Raw genomic sequence first — 20,598 nt, 5'->3', positions numbered from 1 at the left:
GAATTACTGCATTTCATTTATTACGTGGAACAGCACGAAGGCAATAGGCATCCCTTTCCCAACGTTTCTGCTTCTGCAAGCCTTGATCACGGGAGGAGTCTCTGATTTTGAATGACCCACGTGGTTCCTTTAAACACATGAGTCGTATTCTTTTGCAGAGCGCGCAGGGAGAAAAATGACTGTGAATTACGAAGCGCTTTGATATGCGTGTAAATCTTCATCTCACTTGTCAATCCCCCAGCGCTTGAATAAAGTCAGCCATAATGCACAGTTCGTTTTTTCATGTTTCCACTCACTAGGAATACAGCATCAGCTCACAGCCTCAGGGATTTCTTCCTTTAGCTCCCAACTTGCCGCTCACTGAAAAGCATTTTCAAGGGGGGCAAGCAGGTCCGGTTCTAACGTTAAATGTCCCACAAAGATTGCCTCGCAACTGAACCGGATCTTAAAAGGGCGGCCAGTGTGACTGGTACGAGGCTTCCAGTTAAAATACCACACAACCTTCCTTGAATTTCAAAGAGGCACACCGACTCTGGCTGAATTACTGCATTTCATTTATTACGTGGAACAGCACGAAGGCAATAGGCATCCCTTTCCCAACGTTTCTGCTTCTGCAAGCCTTGATCACGGGAGGAGTCTCTGATTTTGAATGACCCACGTGGTTCCTTTAAACACATGAGTCGTATTCTTTTGCAGAGCGCGCAGGGAGAAAAATGACTGTGAATTACGAAGCGCTTTGATATGCGTGTAAATCTTCATCTCACTTGTCAATCCCCCAGCGCTTGAATAAAGTCAGCCATAATGCACAGTTCGTTTTTTCATGTTTCCACTCACTAGGAATACAGCATCAGCTCACAGCCTCAGGGATTTCTTCCTTTAGCTCCCAACTTGCCGCTCACTGAAAAGCATTTTCAAGGGGGGCAAGCAGGTCCGGTTCTAACGTTAAATGTCCCACAAAGATTGCCTCGCAACTGAACCGGATCTTAAAAGGGCGGCCAGTGTGACTGGTACGAGGCTTCCAGTTAAAATACCACACAACCTTCCTTGAATTTCAAAGAGGCACACCGACTCTGGCTGAATTACTGCATTTCATTTATTACGTGGAACAGCACGAAGGCAATAGGCATCCCTTTCCCAACGTTTCTGCTTCTGCAAGCCTTGATCACGGGAGGAGTCTCTGATTTTGAATGACCCACGTGGTTCCTTTAAACACATGAGTCGTATTCTTTTGCAGAGCGCGCAGGGAGAAAAATGACTGTGAATTACGAAGCGCTTTGATATGCGTGTAAATCTTCATCTCACTTGTCAATCCCCCAGCGCTTGAATAAAGTCAGCCATAATGCACAGTTCGTTTTTTCATGTTTCCACTCACTAGGAATACAGCATCAGCTCACAGCCTCAGGGATTTCTTCCTTTAGCTCCCAACTTGCCGCTCACTGAAAAGCATTTTCAAGGGGGGCAAGCAGGTCCGGTTCTAACGTTAAATGTCCCACAAAGATTGCCTCGCAACTGAACCGGATCTTAAAAGGGCGGCCAGTGTGACTGGTACGAGGCTTCCAGTTAAAATACCACACAACCTTCCTTGAATTTCAAAGAGGCACACCGACTCTGGCTGAATTACTGCATTTCATTTATTACGTGGAACAGCACGAAGGCAATAGGCATCCCTTTCCCAACGTTTCTGCTTCTGCAAGCCTTGATCACGGGAGGAGTCTCTGATTTTGAATGACCCACGTGGTTCCTTTAAACACATGAGTCGTATTCTTTTGCAGAGCGCGCAGGGAGAAAAATGACTGTGAATTACGAAGCGCTTTGATATGCGTGTAAATCTTCATCTCACTTGTCAATCCCCCAGCGCTTGAATAAAGTCAGCCATAATGCACAGTTCGTTTTTTCATGTTTCCACTCACTAGGAATACAGCATCAGCTCACAGCCTCAGGGATTTCTTCCTTTAGCTCCCAACTTGCCGCTCACTGAAAAGCATTTTCAAGGGGGGCAAGCAGGTCCGGTTCTAACGTTAAATGTCCCACAAAGATTGCCTCGCAACTGAACCGGATCTTAAAAGGGCGGCCAGTGTGACTGGTACGAGGCTTCCAGTTAAAATACCACACAACCTTCCTTGAATTTCAAAGAGGCACACCGACTCTGGCTGAATTACTGCATTTCATTTATTACGTGGAACAGCACGAAGGCAATAGGCATCCCTTTCCCAACGTTTCTGCTTCTGCAAGCCTTGATCACGGGAGGAGTCTCTGATTTTGAATGACCCACGTGGTTCCTTTAAACACATGAGTCGTATTCTTTTGCAGAGCGCGCAGGGAGAAAAATGACTGTGAATTACGAAGCGCTTTGATATGCGTGTAAATCTTCATCTCACTTGTCAATCCCCCAGCGCTTGAATAAAGTCAGCCATAATGCACAGTTCGTTTTTTCATGTTTCCACTCACTAGGAATACAGCATCAGCTCACAGCCTCAGGGATTTCTTCCTTTAGCTCCCAACTTGCCGCTCACTGAAAAGCATTTTCAAGGCTTGCAGAAGCAGAAACGTTGGGAAAGGGATGCCTATTGCCTTCGTGCTGTTCCACGTAATAAATGAAATGCAGTAATTCAGCCAGAGTCGGTGTGCCTCTTTGAAATTCAAGGAAGGTTGTGTGGTATTTTAACTGGAAGCCTCGTACCAGTCACACTGGCCGCCCTTTTAAGATCCGGTTCAGTTGCGAGGCAATCTTTGTGGGACATTTAACGTTAGAACCGGACCTGCTTGCCCCCCTTGAAAATGCTTTTCAGTGAGCGGCAAGTTGGGAGCTAAAGGAAGAAATCCCTGAGGCTGTGAGCTGATGCTGTATTCCTAGTGAGTGGAAACATGAAAAAACGAACTGTGCATTATGGCTGACTTTATTCAAGCGCTGGGGGATTGACAAGTGAGATGAAGATTTACACGCATATCAAAGTGCTTCGTAATTCACAGTCATTTTTCTCCCTGCGCGCTCTGCAAAAGAATACGACTCATGTGTTTAAAGGAACCACGTGGGTCATTCAAAATCAGAGACTCCTCCCGTGATCAAGGCTTGCAGAAGCAGAAACGTTGGGAAAGGGATGCCTATTGCCTTCGTGCTGTTCCACGTAATAAATGAAATGCAGTAATTCAGCCAGAGTCGGTGTGCCTCTTTGAAATTCAAGGAAGGTTGTGTGGTATTTTAACTGGAAGCCTCGTACCAGTCACACTGGCCGCCCTTTTAAGATCCGGTTCAGTTGCGAGGCAATCTTTGTGGGATATATATATATATATATATATATTCAGCCCTAGAATCTTCACTCAACGAATGAAGGGGACCACACACAGCAAGGTTTCTCGGTAATATTTTATTTCATATCCGAGATCAGCAGTACGCGTTTCGGCGTTCGCGCCTTTTTCGACTTGTGTTACAAAGTGCAGTTGAGTCGAGTAATTTAAATATCCGGATCACTAACTCTGCTGAGGAAAATTAAAATCCTTCCATTCTCAACATCGTCACAAGCCGTATATATATATATATATATATATATATATATATATATATATATATATATATATATATATAGTTCACTTAAAAAACCATTGGTTTCACACATGTTATAGTCAGGTGGATATTTCACTCGTAAAAAACCAATGAAATTCCCCCGTTATAGTTAGTTCAGATAACTATAACTCGCGCGCCCGCAATCCACTGCTCATGACGTCACATATTACATCACTCATGACATGGTCAGTGGCATCACTCATGACATCACTGATGACATCATCCTTGTGATAGAGTGGCGGTCGTGCGAGTTATAGTTATCTGAACTAACTATAACGGGGGAATTTCATTGGTTTTTTACGAGTGAAATATCCACCTAACTATAACATGTGTGAAACCTATGGTTTTTTAAGTGAATTTGCAAGGTTTTTTAAATGCTAATTCCTAACTATAACGTGTGTGAAACCTATGGTTTTTTCAGTGAATTTGTACGGTTTTATAAATGCTAATTTATTTATGTATTATTATTTTTTTTATATATTTATTTTACAATAAACTACGTATTTTTTTCACCCCCGAATTTAAAAAAAAAACAATGTTTTTCTGCCTTCGGGGTCTGACAAAGGCTAGGGGGTCAGGAACTCTCTACCCTGCCCCCTTTTCACGTTCGCCACCTTCCTTTTTCACTCTCGCACTGAAAACAAACAAAATGGCGGCCGACACTTCCTGATTTCGACCGATTCGAACATTGACTAACATGTAACCACCAATCAGAATTACGCTTGCGCACGTTAGGGTGCTCGCACGGTGCTCGCACGGTGCGCGCACGGTGCGCGCACCCTGCGCGCACGGTGCGCGCACCCTGCGCGCGTATAGATATTGATATGCTTTTAAATGCTATTTTCTCAGGAAATACTGAACAGATTTACACCAGACCTGCAAAAGGCACTTCCTTGACCTTATGGCTACCTCTCTGCCAAATTTCAAGTAATTCTGTTCAGCCGTTCGGGCTGTAGCTGTGTCTAAAGGTCCTATAGAAAAATGCATGGGGAAAAGGCGTTTTGGGACCCCCCTTTTTTCTCGGCCCCCGCTTGATGAATCACCCCGAGACTTTCAGGGTAGGAGCTGAACGGAGCGCCCCATTAGTTTTGAAAATTTCACGAGGATTCGTCAACCGGCGCCAAAGTTATTCAAAATAGAATTTTGAGATTTCCTATGGAAACACGGTCCTAACTATAACTAGCTACTGGCGACCGCCAGTAGATAATATATATATATATATATCTATATATATATTCACTGAAAAAACCATAGGTTTCACACCGTGCGCGCACAGTGAGCACGCGGTGCGCTTCGCGCACCGCGCGCCCACTTTACGCAGTTAGTGCCATGCACGCACGGTGGGCACGCGGTGCGCTACGTGCACCGCGTGCCCACGTTACGCTAGATGGGCCATGTACGCACGATGCGCTTCGCGCACCGTGCGCACATGGAGGACATATGATGCACTTCGTTTTTAAAGGTAATATTTTAATTTTTCGCAGTAGTGATAAGCCGTGCACAAATGGTGCCCTTCGGGCACCATTTGCACACGGGGTGGAGAGAGTGTGGATAATTTTTTTTTTTTATATTTTTTTTTTTAATCTTTTCGTTTTTTACTTGTGTGATAAGCCATTCACAATTGGTGACCTTCGGTCACCAATTGCACACGGGGTGGGGTTAGTGTGGATATTTTATTTTTTTTTATAATTTTTTACCGTACGCGTACGGTAAGCGTAATCGGCGAAATTAGCGAAAAAATAAAAATTCCGTTTTTGGCCTTGGGGGATCTTTGGGGACTCCCTGTACATGGCTATGTGTGTGGGAGCTGTCAAAACAGCCCCTTTAAATGTTTTTGTGCTTTGTTTGTTAATCATCTCTCTCAGTGCGAGAGAGAAAATGGCGGCCGCCGCTTCCTGGTTTCGGCCGATTCGAATGTTTACTAAGATCTAAGAGCCAATCATAATCGCGCTCGCGCACGCCACCGTACGCGTACGGTAAGCGTACCGTAAGCGCACCGTAAGCTGGCTCAGATATATATTGATTTAAAGGCTATTTTCTCAGAATCTACTGAACAGATTTACACCAAACCTACAAAAGGCACTTCCTTGACCTGAGGACTACCTCTCTGCCAAATTTCTAGTAATTCTGTTCAGCCGTTCGGGCTGTAGCCCTGTCTAAAGGTCCTATGGAAAAATGCATGGGAAAAACGTGTTTTGGGACCCCCCTTTTATCTCAGCCCCCGCTTGACGAATCCCCCCGAGACTTTCAGGGTAGGAGCGGAGCGTAGCGCCCCACCTATTTTGAAAAATTCGCGAGGATTCGTCGACCGGCGCCAAAGTTATTCAAAATAGAATGTTGCGGATTTCCTATGGAAACGTGGTCCTAACTATAACTACCTACTGGCGACCGCCAGTAGGTAATATATATATAGATATATATATATATATATATATCTTTCACCAAAATTCCTCTGCCTTAATGCTGTAAGGAAATCACCACACTCCAAAGAAATAGTTCAATAAACGTGATTTATGGTGGTTAGTGGTGACCATTTGCACGTTAAAATAAATCCCTTTTATTGAACAATTTCTTTGGACTGCGGTGATTTCCTTACCGCAGAGGAATTTTGGTGAAAGATTAATTGCGAGGACTGGCCCGTCCTCGGCACCAGCACCCACTATGAAACAGAGCGCTCTCTCCTTGGGGCTGTTTGATATACAGCAACATAAATAAATGTGCGAGGAAAATCCCTGGAGTGTCGTACCTTTGTGTCGGTATCCGATTATCATTGGGAAGTTGGAACTGGAAGAAAGAAAAAAAAAAAGGTAGAATTAGGAATAGTAAATCTTTATTCCCCTATATGCACTTACCTTTCGATATTTTGCCCCTTGAGTTTCTTGTCCCACGATTATGAGGGGGGGGCGATATTCAGTAGCATAAATGCTTTAGAGCACACTGGTTCGTTTAGGCATTGTACTTATTGTATTGACCTTAGACATTACTCTGACATGCGTCTGACTCTGTCAGCATCGAGAACAGGCAGACTTGTGCTGCCAAAAGGCAGAGAGTTGTGGCTGTAGTCAGGTTCTCTCAGAGTGATTACCCCAAGTAAATGGGGTTTCGTTTTTAGGTCTCGCCTGAGCCAGCGCTTTAGCGCTGCTCTCGCGAGAGCTTTTGTAAAAGGGGGATTTGGAAGTGCAAACCAGTGCTTTCAGGCCGCCAACTACAGTGCATGTGCGCCGGGCGCGCACACCATTTGGCAGCCTGCGTGATCATTTCGCGGCCGCTTTGATGTTCTCAGTGAGCCGCGCGGCCACTGAGAACATCAAAGCGGCCGCGAAAGTGCACACCATATGCTCTGCTCGCATCTCCCTCCTCCCTTTTCGTCACTACTCATGAGAATAAACAAACAAAAGTCACACCATTTGTGCAGCTCACTTTGAAGCTCCAGTCCGCTTAGAGGTGCCTCAAGGCCAATGAACTATTAGTTGTTTTTGCTTTGAATGCTTGTACTTATGGTTCTGACATTCTAAGAGTCTACACACGACTACATGTCCCAGAAAGCAAAGCAAAATCATTGGTTAGATGAGTTACATACACAGCGTCTTTTTGTCCATCCTAAACTCTCCCCTCCTCACATTCCTAGTTCTCCCTCACTCAATGCCTGTCCATTTTAATGACGTGTCAATTCACCTGAGCCTTTACTTGTCTCGACCCTCTTCTCTCCCAGCCCTCGCCACTCCCTTAGTGATATGGACGTACATGGGGAGTACTGCACTTGCGTGTGGGCACAGCGCTGTTTCAATAAGCAGATTACGAAACCTCCACTGGCGAAGCGCAGCTCTAAACCCCGGTGATCTGATTGTTTTTGTAGTCTAAAAGCGCCGCCTGCATGGGCAGTGCAGGCCCCGACTCGCCCAAACGTGGGGACGACGCACGGCGAGAGACCCCGACCTGGCTGCTGACATCACACCAGAGCCGCACCCCTCTTGGGAAAGATTGGTCGCTGAGAAAGAGGTTGTGTCCGATCCCTGACAATAACAACACATACATCCGAAGAACCCCCTAGCTTTACAAGGATCTGCTGTTGGTTATGTACAGGTTTTCAGGATAGGATAGCGTTTGGAAGCTCGTTGGGGTATCAGTGCACTTTACAAAAGACATGAGCATTAGTTGGGAATTATCATTTAAGCCATAATCAGTATGCAGTATTTTTGAAAGCAGTACAGAGGTAAATTCAGTAAGAGATGGGCCCTTTATTACGCAAAATCATTTTATTTTTGTTTTATCTGTTTATATTTTATGTTGCTTGCACAGTTAGGCAGTAGTTCATCTATTAGAGTCATGTTCAGCACTCCAGATATTTCCTGTAAAAAGCCGATGCCTATAATAGGTCAAGTTAAACTACATGTCCCAGCATTCATAGTGAACTGATTGGAAAAGCAGTCTAGTGGCATTATAATAGCTGTCCAGTGGCTACATCCAGACCTGGCATGTTAGACACAGAGCTCGACATGGACGGGATTGTTGCCTCGTACTTAGAGTGGTAAACGTCAAACCCCACACTGCAAAGGATCCAATGTTGTCATATCTGACATTGGCTTACAGTGGAACTACTTTTATCTTCCCTGACAAATCGACCTTCGATTTGCATATAAAAAGACCACTGCAGGTTGATTGTTAAATCTGAATGTGCTCTTTGCTTATTTTTCTCTTCTTTTCCTTATTATTGTATTTAGTGGTGTGCTTTGCTGTTTCTTTTAGTTTTTGTTTTCAAACGCGTATTCTGCCGCCCTTCACCCAAAGACACGTTGACCTTGTGTCTTAACTCCGTGGCAGTATGTCCGGTCATTCAGGGTATAGAATCTGTAGACAACACCAATAAGCCAGAAATACATGAACACACCCTGTAAAACAAGCATTGGCATAGCCAATAGGTCTCGCCTTTGGGACTTTATAGGTGTTTAGTTATCTAGCACAATATCCTTGGTGCAACAACATCAACTGTTGCATGGCTAAACACTTATAAGGTCCCAAAGGCGAGACCTATTGGCTATGCCAATGCTTGTTGAGTGATGGTGTGGTGGTGGTGTTGCAGATAAGCCTTGCAGCACAGTTAAAGGTAGACATATTTTTTGAGGCTCGGTCATTTGGAAATCTTGCATTAAAAGTTGGACCCTGGGTGGAGTTTGTGATGTCAGAGCAGGCAGGGCATGGAGATGCCTGATGGGTCTGGAGATTTCCAGGTGACCCGCCCTGTTGATGTTGCTGTAGGGGGCACTGAAGGACACCGGGGCACAAAGACCATTGTGGAAAAGCTGTAAACCAGCCAAGTTTCCTGTGTATATCCCATATTGTAACAACTGCATTTACACATATTTCTGGCCTCTGAAAATCAAAGGCCTTTCTTTCTGCGCTTTCCGCTAAAAATTACCAGCCAAATCTTTATTTGTGAAGGAGCTACATTTAGGGTTATACAGTAAGAGTCAACTAGAAAAGCAGGGCATAGCTGTGCCAGTCAAACTCCGAGATCCAGTACATGTATTGTAAGTGATGGAAGGAGTTTGGAAAAAACTGTTTCCAATGTCTTTTGGAACAAATCGACTAAATCATTGTATCTTTTTTCCCTTCAGGAGATCAGCGCTTTCCCTGGGCGGAGCGGGCGGCTTTGCTACAATATTCCTGTTGATTCTGTGCTGCGTGAATGCGCGCGTGAATGCGCGCTGGTCTCACAGGAAGGATGAGAGAGCTGAGAACGGTAGGTCATTGGCTGTTCAATAGTATTGTATCCTCTGGGAAACGTCAGCTAGAGTGTGGGTGCAGAATCCCAGGGCTTACTTCAATAACAAGTCAAACTGGATCAATGCAATTAGAAACCCCGGAGAGATTGGCAAACGTTAACCTTGAATATAGAGTTGGCAGCTCAGAGGTGCATTGGCATCTTCAAATTTCTTTAGCTGCTGATCTTAGCAAATAGGCTCAAAAGGTACAATATTCGTGTGGATTCTGTGCGCTGTAAACGCTGCGCACTCATCCAGCTTTGGATGGTGAAAGCTTAGCTCTTCCTGCGATGAGTTGCTGGTGAGCACAGACACTTAGAGACAGATTTACAATCCTGCGCCATGGTGCGGGTTACTTACAACGTGATGCATCTGGGAGATGCGTCACGTTGTAAAGCCCTGCGCCACATGTAGGCGTTCCTGCACAGAGGGGGGGCGGTCCGGCACAGGAACGCCTCCTAAAAGTGGCTGAGTGAAATCTGCAAGATTTCACTCAGTCACTTTTAGGCCCATGCTGCGTCAAAACCCTGCGCCTGCCTGAAGCAGGCGTACGGATTGACACAGCATCAACAAGATAGGGCCCCCCAGAGCATTGCTGGAGCTGCGTCGCACTTGCGACGCAACTCCAGCAATGCGCCACTTTTACGGCACAGATGCGTCACGCATCTGTGCCGTTTTTGCCCCATGGTGCGCCGCATTGTAAATGCGGCGCATCCATGGTGGCGGAGCAGTGGCGCACAATAACTGGCGCATCCCTGCTGATATGCAGGGATGCGCCAGTTATTGTAAATATGCCCCTTAGGGGCAGATTTACAAGCCCCTTGTGAGACATTTACGCCGCCGTTGTGTCACTACTGTGACGCAGCGACGGCGTAAACCATGCGCCATGTTGCGCCTTATTTACAACGTGACGCATCTAGGGAGATGCGTCACGTTGTAAAGCCCTGCACTACATTAAACCTGCGTCAGGTTTCATGGGGGCGTTCCGGTGCGGTGGGCGTTCCGTTGCAGGAACGCCTCATAAAAGTGATGCACTGAAATCTACAAGATTTCGCTGAGTCACTTTTGCGGCCATGCTGTGTCAAAAACCAGCGCCTGCTTGAAGCAGGCGTAAGGCATGACGCAGCCTGTTAGGTATGGGCAGTCCCTGAGCATTGCTGGAGTTACGTCGTGCTTGCGACACGACTCCAGCAATGCGCCGCCCTTACGCCATCAGATGCGTCACGCATCTGTTTATCCTTGCGCCACAATGCGCTGCATTGTAAATGCGGCGCATCTGTGGTGGCGCAAGGGTAAACTTGCGTGACGCATCTTTCCTGGCGCATCCCTGCTGATTTTCAGGGATGCGCCAGGAAACATAAATCTGCCCCTCAGGCTATTTCATAAGGGTTCTCTAGCAATAATTTTCAGCACACATCAATGCTGCTAGTTCACCTGGTTGGTATGCCCTCCTGTTAAAAGGGAAGCATAATGTCGCTTGGGCCTGGGGCACATCGAACATTAGTACAGTAACAATAAAGCAAAGTGTAACCACTCAATCCATCCATCCAAAGTGACGGCGCGTCACACATGGATGCCAATGCACAATTATTAAGATGTCTCTAGACATATTCGAGTAACTCCTCCTGTCCTGCGTTATCCTCTGCATTTTGGGATGTGTGGCCCTTCGTTTATGATGAGACAAGTAAAGCCTACTTTGGCAACCAGAGAGTCAAAACAGGCACAGCACAAACAATTCTCGCCGAACAGGGCACACCTTGAGTTTTTGCAGCATGCATCCTTGTGCGAATCCACAATATATTTCTATGACAGTGTTGTATTAGAGGTAACTTCTGCAAAAACCGGAGATGTTACACTCTTGCTGAGTGTCAGAACATGGCCCTATGTTGACATCAAATGAGGACTTCCATTTGGAGCAGGTTACAGCGTAACCCATGATTTCTTCAATTTCTGTCTTTCCTTTAACGTTAGGAACCAACATTTTTTATCACCTCGTAACAATAAGATGGCACTGTAGCGCTTTCTCCATGTGGGCATCGCCATGTCAAGATTGCATAGACTGAGTATTGTTGTTTCGTAGTATTTGGCAGAGGCGAATCAGAGTCAAGATCACCTTAAGGACAGTCTCAAACTGGTACCTGGAGATGGGTGGACAGTAGTCATGGAGACAGTGGGCTTCCATTTCACGTGCCGCCTCTTGATGCTGCATACACCACTGAAGGTTTCATTGAAACCCGGGTACAAAGACCACGCAGGGAAATCTCCAGCTGGGATGGAGTCATACATAATTGTGGACAACAATTTCTCAACAGGAAACCAATAGTTTAAAAACTCCAAAGATGTATTTGCAATTCTAATGTTCTTATTATACAGTCCTGATTAATAACAAGTTTCCAAAGAATCTTATAGATTTTTACTTTACTAAACTATGAGCGCGCCTTGTGATCTTTAGGTACCCACAGATGCCATGGCGTGTCCTCCGAATTATTTAAAATGAGAGAGGAATTGGGCAAAGTTATAATTAATCACCCTTCAGGGCATAATTAATAACCCTTTCAGTGGGGTTTAAAAATTCTTGTTAGGTTTTGGAAATCGCAAATGTCATGGCTTTCGTGGTCATTACAAAATTAAAATTAAATAACCCGTCAGATTTGGGAAATATTTCTGTGCCAAAAGTGAAAGTGTTATTTCTCGCCTAAAATGCGCACTGCAGCTGGACAGCTGCACACGTCTCTGCAAACAGCGCATCTTACCCCGCCCCCAGCAGCTCGCCCCGGGCACAGCCACATCATTGTTTCCCTTCTTCTCTTGTGCTTTCTTCTAGCGGATTGCAGCGTCGAACTCTTGATAAAGTTCACAACTAACTTTAAAGCCATTTGGGATGACGAGGGAAGCGACGCTGGAGGAAACCTCTCAATCTGGAGGCCAACATCAAGGGAAGCAGGTAGGTTGGATCCTGGTGGTACCTTGACTCCTGGCACTCGAAGCAGAGCTATGAACACTAGACGCTTACACTAGGTGCCTTATACGGATTTAGTTTAGTTTATTTGCCCCCACGCACCCACCCCGTCTCTTCAGTAGTGAGGTGCAGACAGGGCCGGGAGCAGATAGCGCCCTGGGCAGAAAGAACATTCGGTGTTTGTTGTGGGGGTGGGTGGCCGTCGCTGTGGTATCACAGCAGGAGGTGTGAGAAAGATGGGAGGAGGGAAGGGGGTTGATGGGGAGCTACAATCACCCCAAGAGGTGTCCAGGCGCTGACATTAAGTCGGGCTGCTCCCTTCTGCACCCCTCGGGGAGCTCGCCCATGCCCAAGGCCGTTCCTGGGTTCAGAAATATGTTTTGTTATTTTAGATAAGACGTCAAAAGGGGCAGCTCCATTGCTTACAAGCGGGTAAAGTGGTTTAATGGGTATTGTTTCTGCTGCATATGTATTGTGTTACTCAAAAATACCAGTTTGTATTCAATAGAAGCCTTTGAGTGTGCCCCTTAACACCCGCCATGGTAGCGCTCCTTAATTCTTTAGTACTAGTAGTTGATATTGCAGTTTGACTTAGAAAGCTCCCTGCGGGCATGCGCAGTAGCAGCTTACTCTTCTGTGTGGAAACTTAGTTCAGTTTAGTTTGCACAAACATGCAAACCCCATTTTTTTGTAGTTGCATAACCCAGACGCACATTCATAAATGTATTTAAGAATGGTTTGACATTTTGCAGAGATACAAATTTGCTTGTACGTCACTTCATGAGGAAATTGAGGTTTCTGTTTGTCAGTCAACCCCACTCACTTTAAACTCATTTTAAGGTCAAGCTGTGAAAACAAATTAATTGCTCATATGTTTACATGCACCATACATAAGGCCACATTAATATAGCCCTTTGACTTTGCTGCAATTTAATCTTTCCAATGACAATCCAGGAATATTTCGGAGCAGTTGTAAAGCCCTTGTGCGTAATTTCTTAATAATATATTTTATTCTATGCTATTTTCATGAATCTGTTCTGTATAAACCGTTTCTTCACTAAGCTATTTTAGTAACGCTGTTTCTGCTGGGATGTGTATAGCGCCTAGATGCAATTTCTATTGCTTTCTACTATATTAGGGTGTTAAGTTTGTACTAATGAGATGCAGTCCAAGCCCAGACAGCGTTATCAAGTGTAAAAATTGGAAAATAATGTAGTTATGCTATCATAAAATATGGCACATTGTGCAGCATAATTTGCCTTTTCTAGCTGTACAATTCTGGCAATTCTGCCGCACTATTGGGCCCTTCCCTGCCAAATAATACCAGCGGCCCTGCTTCCCATGGCAGGCTCGGCTCTGCAATTTAAGTGTGATGGGGCCCAATTGTAGTTCATTGGTTGCTGCGTGTTGGTTGTATGAAGAGGCGCTGTGTATGGACGCCTCTGACATGTATGGAAAGAGGTGGACTTTGTGCATGTTGGCCTGTTGTGCCCTGGTTGCCTGAGCATGCCACACTGGCATTAAGTTTGCAGACCAGATTGGTGAGGTCCTGTGCTATAATCTACAGAGGTAGCCACATCTACTTACTGATCTCTCTTGTAGGAATTTAGCGCTGCTTGGCACCATGCAGTGCTTGCAGAATGTTTATCGACTGCTGAATGATCTTTCCTCTCTCCTCTTTCTTGCCATGCCACAGAATTAAAAATAAGACTACAGGTCTGGGAGTAAGGGGAAAACAACAACTACATAATAGAAAGACTCCCACTTGACCTGTATGTCTTCGTTATTAGCTGATGTCAGCTTTACTGGGTCATCTTCTGTTCCACCAAAATGTCCAAACCTTGATTATTATTTAAAATTAATTTATTTTCTTTATCCATTTGGTATAAAAAAAAAGTCCGCGTTTTTTCATTGCAGTACATAGTTTAGACAATGATCATTATTAACACAACATTATAAACAAAGAATGAGCTTAATTCTCTAATTTGGCAAAGGCCACAAGTGTACTTTATAGAGATCCAGTACACAATTCAAATTGAGTCCTTTAGGACTCTAATCCACTCTCATCACAATACAATCCCCCATACTCACACCACATTTACGTACTCATCAATTGTATCACTGACACACAATACATCCATTCATACACCCCAGTACAACACTGCATGCACAGATGGAATCAACGGGGTGTATCATCAACCCTCGGTGGCTGTGCTGATAACTGGGATGTCACATCATCCGGTCGACGTACGTTTCAAGGGAAATTGCTGATGGTGTTCAAGCTTTTTTGATTTAAATATTCGCACAAGGACTTCCAAATAGCCCTGAAAGTATGAGGGCCCAATAAGTCATAGGGACAAACTCCCCAACCAAGAATTATATGGTTTGAGTTGATGTTTTGCTGATATAGTGGAGAAACCAACACGATAAACTATGACACCCTGATGAACTCCACAGGCAGTGGCCGAAACGCGTTGGCTGGTTTTATGCTATTGTTGTGGAAAATAAAGAATTTATGATATACAGTATGGACGGAGTGGACTCATTTACTGTGAAAACTTGTATTGGCGGTGCACTCCACATTTGTGGATGGATTATTCTTGACCTTTGGATCGCTCCCTGGAAACAGCAGGAGCTACTGGAGGTGCACGCTAAGTGGCTCAAAACTGCTGGACTTTGAACTTTATTTGGGATATTGCGAGGGAGGTGCAGCTGCTAAATAGGCTCACTGTTTCATTGCTGTCTGCAACTGTACAGGAGATGCTGACCGGAGGTTCCAACACCAAACTGCCATGCAGAAACATCAAGGAACCAGCTGTTTCAGGGACACATTATAGCAGAAGCTGCTAAGAAAAGAGACAGTGGTACTGGCATGTTGTAGAGTTCCAGAGCTAAGTGGCCATCTTGAGTGCCATCCAAGCCACACCCCCACTGCTCAGAGTTTTAATATTACTGGAGCTTTGCCTGGCAAAGTCTAGAAGCAAAGGAAAGACTATGACCGATGGCGGGTATCCTATTTAACTGTCATGCTTCGTTCCCTCTCCTTCCTGTTGTTGTTGCTTGTCACACTTCCTATCCCCTCCCGTCATTGTTGCTTGCACTCTCCTTCGTTCCCTCTCCTTCCTGTTGTCGTTGCTTGTCACACTTCCTATCCCCTCCTGTCATTGTTGCTTGCACTCTCCTTCGTTCCCTCTCCTTCCTGTTGTTGTTGCTTGTCACACTTCCTATCCCCTCCTGTCATTGTTGCTTGCACTCTCCTTCGTTCCCTCTCCTTCCTGTTGTTGTTGCTTGTCACACTTCCTATCCCCTGCCGTCATTGTTGCTTGCCACTCTCCCTACTACCTCACGTCATTGTTGCTTGTGCACCTCGTGTCATTGTTTCTTGCCTCCCCTCCCGTTGTTGTTGCTTGCCCCTCCTAAGTGCCGCTAGAAAAAAAGCTCTATCATGCGGCCAGTGGTGGCTACATCACAGTGCTTTTATGATCTCGCTTGACAGCACATCTGTCACCGAACAGTTATCTGGGAACCACCAGGAGAGGGGCTAAGGCCACTCGTAATGTTGGAAGCCTAAAGTACATGTTTTGACTGGGAAGAAATTGTATGCTTCCACAAAAAATGGGCTTGTCCTCCACACAGCAGTGATCATTTAGTTTATTCAGCTGTCGGAGCGTGAGATTTCCAGGGCACACACATGCTATTATAATGCTGTGAAAGTGTCTTAAATAGCTAAATAATTTGTGATTTTTTCTCCGGCAGTAGCAGCGAGAAGGCCGTCATTAACATACATGGATCTTTACGTCTGGCTTGACAGTGCTTTCATGCGACAGATCGTTTGATATTGTCAATGTTTTGTTTTCTCATTTTTAACCATGTTTAACCATGTTGCACAGCCGCTTCATTGCTGTAGAACATGGCTCAAACACATTCTCAATGCCTATTGTCTTTGGCAGTGCTTGTTATGGTCTGGATTAACAGCGCAGCTATCCCCTGATAATTATGTGGTAATTACGGAAGAGGAACTTTGGATCTGCCCAAATGTTGGGAGGCGTGTCTACATGATTTGATTGGGCCGAATTTTTTTACTTCGCCTGAAAGAGTGCTTTTATTGCACTCTTATTGTCTGTTGGAGTGTTTCACCTCATCTTATATAGCCATCACGTTAAAATGTGAAGGACGGCATGTAAACAAAATTAAAACAAGCATTAAAAATGCAATAGGTCTCGCCTTTCATTTAGTTAAAGCCATTTGCTTTGCTATACAATACCATTAGCAAAACAAATGGCTTTAACTTAATCAAAGGCGAGACCTATTGCATTTTCAATGCTTGTACAGGGCATACTGTGCTCCGAGTGCCTTCTCGGTGTCTGGGTGTGCTCAACTGTGGATGGATGTTCATAACTGGGCACGACTGAGATCTCTAGTTGAAGCTGAATACAACGAGAGTGTCTTGCGGTGCATGTCAGTAGGTCACATCAAATGATCATCCAGGCCTTCTCGGGGTCTGGGTGTGCAAACGTTTTTGTTTAGATTCAAAGCAAGTAGGGGGGGGTCGGTACACAAGCAACAAGTGACGTAGAAGCAACACGAAGGAAGACAGGGAAAATGGACGCAATGCTGGGAGGTGGGCGTAAGCAACACAGAGGAGAGTAGGACTAGAGGTGAAACGAACACAGATATGGAGAATCAAAATGGGGGTTAAGGGAAACAACATGGAATGCGTGGAATGGTAATGGGGAGAAGCACGAGGGAGAGCAACAGGCAGGAAGACGCACTTCGGCAACAAAGAGCAACACAAGTGCATAGGGAGAAAAGTACACGAGGGAGACTGCTTGAGGACACAGGCACTTCATGAAGTGCTTAACACACAATAAAAAATTGTGCTTGCAAAGCAAGCAGTTATACCCACCGTCTCATGATCCCCCAAAAATTCAGTTAAACAGTAAGCAAGTAACAAAATGCAGCCCACACGCAAGACACAGCGCCTCAAGCGTATACTACCAAGATGGCAGTAATAAAGAAAATGCATCACACATGCAAGACACCGCGCCTGAAGACAGGCAAGACGCATGCAATAGTAAAGAAAAAAGTGCCTAAAGTAAATATTAAACCCACCGTCTCACGCCGCCTAAAGAGGACAGGGTGGCAACCAGGAGGGACTAAAAACCCTCCGGTCCAATCAGGGAACTCTGTTCGGCAGAATGAATGACGACAAACGATGCACGCAAATCAAAATTAGGGGCGGAGCAGAGACACGACTTGTGGAACCGTATTGATTCCAAGAAGCCCTCGCCTGGCGTTAGCAGCGCGATGCTTTAGCGCCACCTGCTGACTTAACAAAATACTATTAAACTCTGCAGTACACCAAGTATAAATAACACCTTATCCTTTGTTATCTAGCAAAGTGAAATGTTAGACCTCGGATTTCTTCACAGTGCATTTTAATCATATTTGCCTGCTGCAGACTCATATTGTAACCACAACTCTTCAAAAGAATTAAAAGTTGTGAGAAAGACCTAAATGAGCATTTTAACATAGAATGGTGGAGAAGAACGAACCTAGGTGATGAATATTTAGACAGAACCATGCTCTGCGAAATAATCACACACATCTGTAATATAACCGAATACAGGGGATTTATTGCTTTTAGATATTTGTAAGTTTACTAAATAGCTATTGTATAAAAAAATAACTAGCAATACATTACCTATCAAAACAAATACCCAGGGACGTCTTAAGGATTGTGGGGGCCCTGGGCCAAACATATTGTGGGGGCCCCTTTTCAAATAGCTTTGAATTTATGACCCAGATTAGCTCTTTATGCCCTCTTTGGCCAGATCACTGACAGTGCACACACACACTGGTCTAAATTCTAAACCTGTTTACATTCTAATATTCAGGATAGTGATGCGTTTTCAATATTGTAACACAGCTGTAGCTCACTAATATTACTGCAAATAATCTCTGTGACATACGAATATGTAAGGTCCTGTTTTGATCTAAAATAAACTTTTTATGTATGTTGTATGAAACAAAAACATTTCTCTGCAAAATGTTTCTAATAGACTCTCACACATCACCCACATTAAAAGTAAATTAAAGGAAAACGGTGTTTGAAACAATCTGTTGAAGAATTATTCAAAGTCATCCGGGCATGAACAGAGCTGGCTCTCTCAGGGGGCCCCCTGACAGGCTGGGGCCCTGGGCCAGAGCCCACTTTGCCCATGCCTTAAAACGTCTCTGCAAATACCAGTGATGCAGTGAAACAATAAATTAAACTATACTCATGTAGTGGAGTTGGGTGAGACAATCAAGATGTAAAGGCCAATTGGGGGCAACAAATGCAGAGCAAACTAAATTAACAAATTAGAGAGGTAATCTGCTAAGAGAAACTATCCAACTTGATAAAGTTAGATATGACCGAAGGGGGGCGGTGGTGTGGACTCGCTAAAGGGAACGGCTGTGCAATTCAATGTACCATATTCATTTGCAGATGAAGGAAGACAAGGCATAATGTCCATGGTCCTAACTAAGCGTTAAAGGACTTCCTGCTCCTTCATCAAAATTTATTTTTCATAGATATTTAATTGAAAGTAAAGCAGCTGTCACTTATAGAGGCTTTTTACGCGGATGTACCACTAGGTAACTCCAAATGACATACTTTCTGTGTGACGTTATACGTTTCTTTTTAGATAATAAGGAAGAACGAATCTGCCAAAGAGCTAAAAAAAGGAATTAGTTTAAGCTTTAGCCCCAGGCCTTGCAATGACATCTGAAAAGCCTAGGAGCAGGGTCGGCTGGGCCAAAATGTAAGCCCAACCACCAAAATGAAAGTGGCCCACATCAGCGAAGCATATAGTTAAAAAAAAGTTTTAACATCATGGAAATAAACAGTAAAAAACAGCACACCTGGCCATAAAACCGGCCCAAAACTGCTGTAAAACCAACCCACACACTGATCTGTTAGACCATCCCATCGGCACTGCCTCATTGCCCTATATGCCAGTCCGACCTAGGTTAGGCGCAGTGAAAGGTGGCCACAGCAGTAGCCTGTGCTTTTACAGCACAAAAAAAATTGCCCCCTTATGAATTCATAGAATCAAGAAGATACAGCAGAACACTGATTTGAATCTAGGAAATACATGAAGAAGAACAGAAACTAGCATGTAACAGAGAAAAGCACCAGAGTAGGCCGAAGGAGATGATGTTGGAAACACTGGAGAGGGCCAGGAGGTCATTAATAGGAAACTATTGAAGTTGAAAGTCTTAAAAAATACAGTTGCAGTGGAGCTCCAGGACTGGAAACAAACATAATTCTAAAACCCTTGAAGTGCATACGGTATATAGTGTTCTTGTAGCTTGGGCACGTTTGATGATCAGTGGTATTCTGTAGGTGTGCACAGTGAAGACTCTTGTCAACTAGCACTTTCAACAGGGATCACTAAGGCATCTACTGCTCCTTGACCGCAGCACTACGCAACACTACGCTACGCGTGTTTGCACTGTACTACTTGCAATTCGCGTAGTGCGAAGTAGCGCGAACTTCGCAAACTACGCGAGTGTAGTGTAGTGCTTTGCCCAGGCTTACTCGGAATACTCATTGGGTGATGTCAGAAAATTCTCACTTTGTTCAAGGAAACTGAACTCTGGCTTTCATTCAAGATTACTCAGGTACTCTGAAGTTGGGGTAACTTTTCCACTGCCCCATGATTGCCACTGCAGAGTCTGGCTTCTCAGCATCTCCAAGACTGTTTAGATTTTCTTGGCTGAGGGAATTGCTTCAGCGTGTGAAGGTAATATATTTCTTTCATCCATTGCACATGTATACAACACCCTACAATTAATGGCTTCATGTCACCTCTTGAACTATGATAACAACCATTAACGCCCTCTGTAGCTTCTGTCCCGGGGACTCTCTTTAGCTCCTAGCATTATTGCAGCTCTTGGGCTGAGGACTCTATTTAGCTCCTGACACAGCTCGATAACAGTTTGCGCAAATACATTCAAAATCAAATGCCTGTTGAGAGGGCAAAGAGGGAGTGAGAAAGAAATGAAATATATTACAATTCAGAATATGAAATTTCAGGGATAATACGAACCAAGAATCGGTTGCAGGTTATCAAGAGCTAGTCAGGTTAACTAGAGCACAGTGTGCTATAGTCAAGGAAATCAAACCCTTCAGCTCAAAGGTTTTAGCCTGCACAATTTCACTGCATGATAAAATGCAGGAGGGAGTCAGGAATGTTCAGTTCAAGAGGAAATTAAAGTTCAGACCGACAGCATGTCGTGCTCAGGTGTTGCAGGAAACAGCCGGCCCC

The 20,598-nt window shown here is 44.6% G+C and overlaps 1 protein-coding gene across 1 annotated transcript in view; it reads left to right on the top strand.

The window, feature by feature from the left end:
- Positions 1-20,598, top strand: part of LOC146805860 (uncharacterized) — a 224,637-nt gene that overhangs the window by 96,719 nt on the left and 107,320 nt on the right. The window contains exons 2-3 of the mRNA XM_085623190.1: positions 9,178-9,302; positions 12,149-12,268. Coding sequence (XP_085479316.1) covers positions 9,178-9,302; positions 12,149-12,268 — 245 coding nt within the window. The remainder of the gene's footprint in view (positions 1-9,177; positions 9,303-12,148; positions 12,269-20,598) is intronic.

Source organism: Triturus cristatus, chromosome 8 (assembly GCF_964204655.1).
Source record: "Triturus cristatus chromosome 8, aTriCri1.1, whole genome shotgun sequence".
NCBI classification, from domain to species: domain Eukaryota; kingdom Metazoa; phylum Chordata; class Amphibia; order Caudata; family Salamandridae; genus Triturus; species Triturus cristatus.
This window is presented reverse-complemented; position numbering and strand designations above follow the sequence as displayed.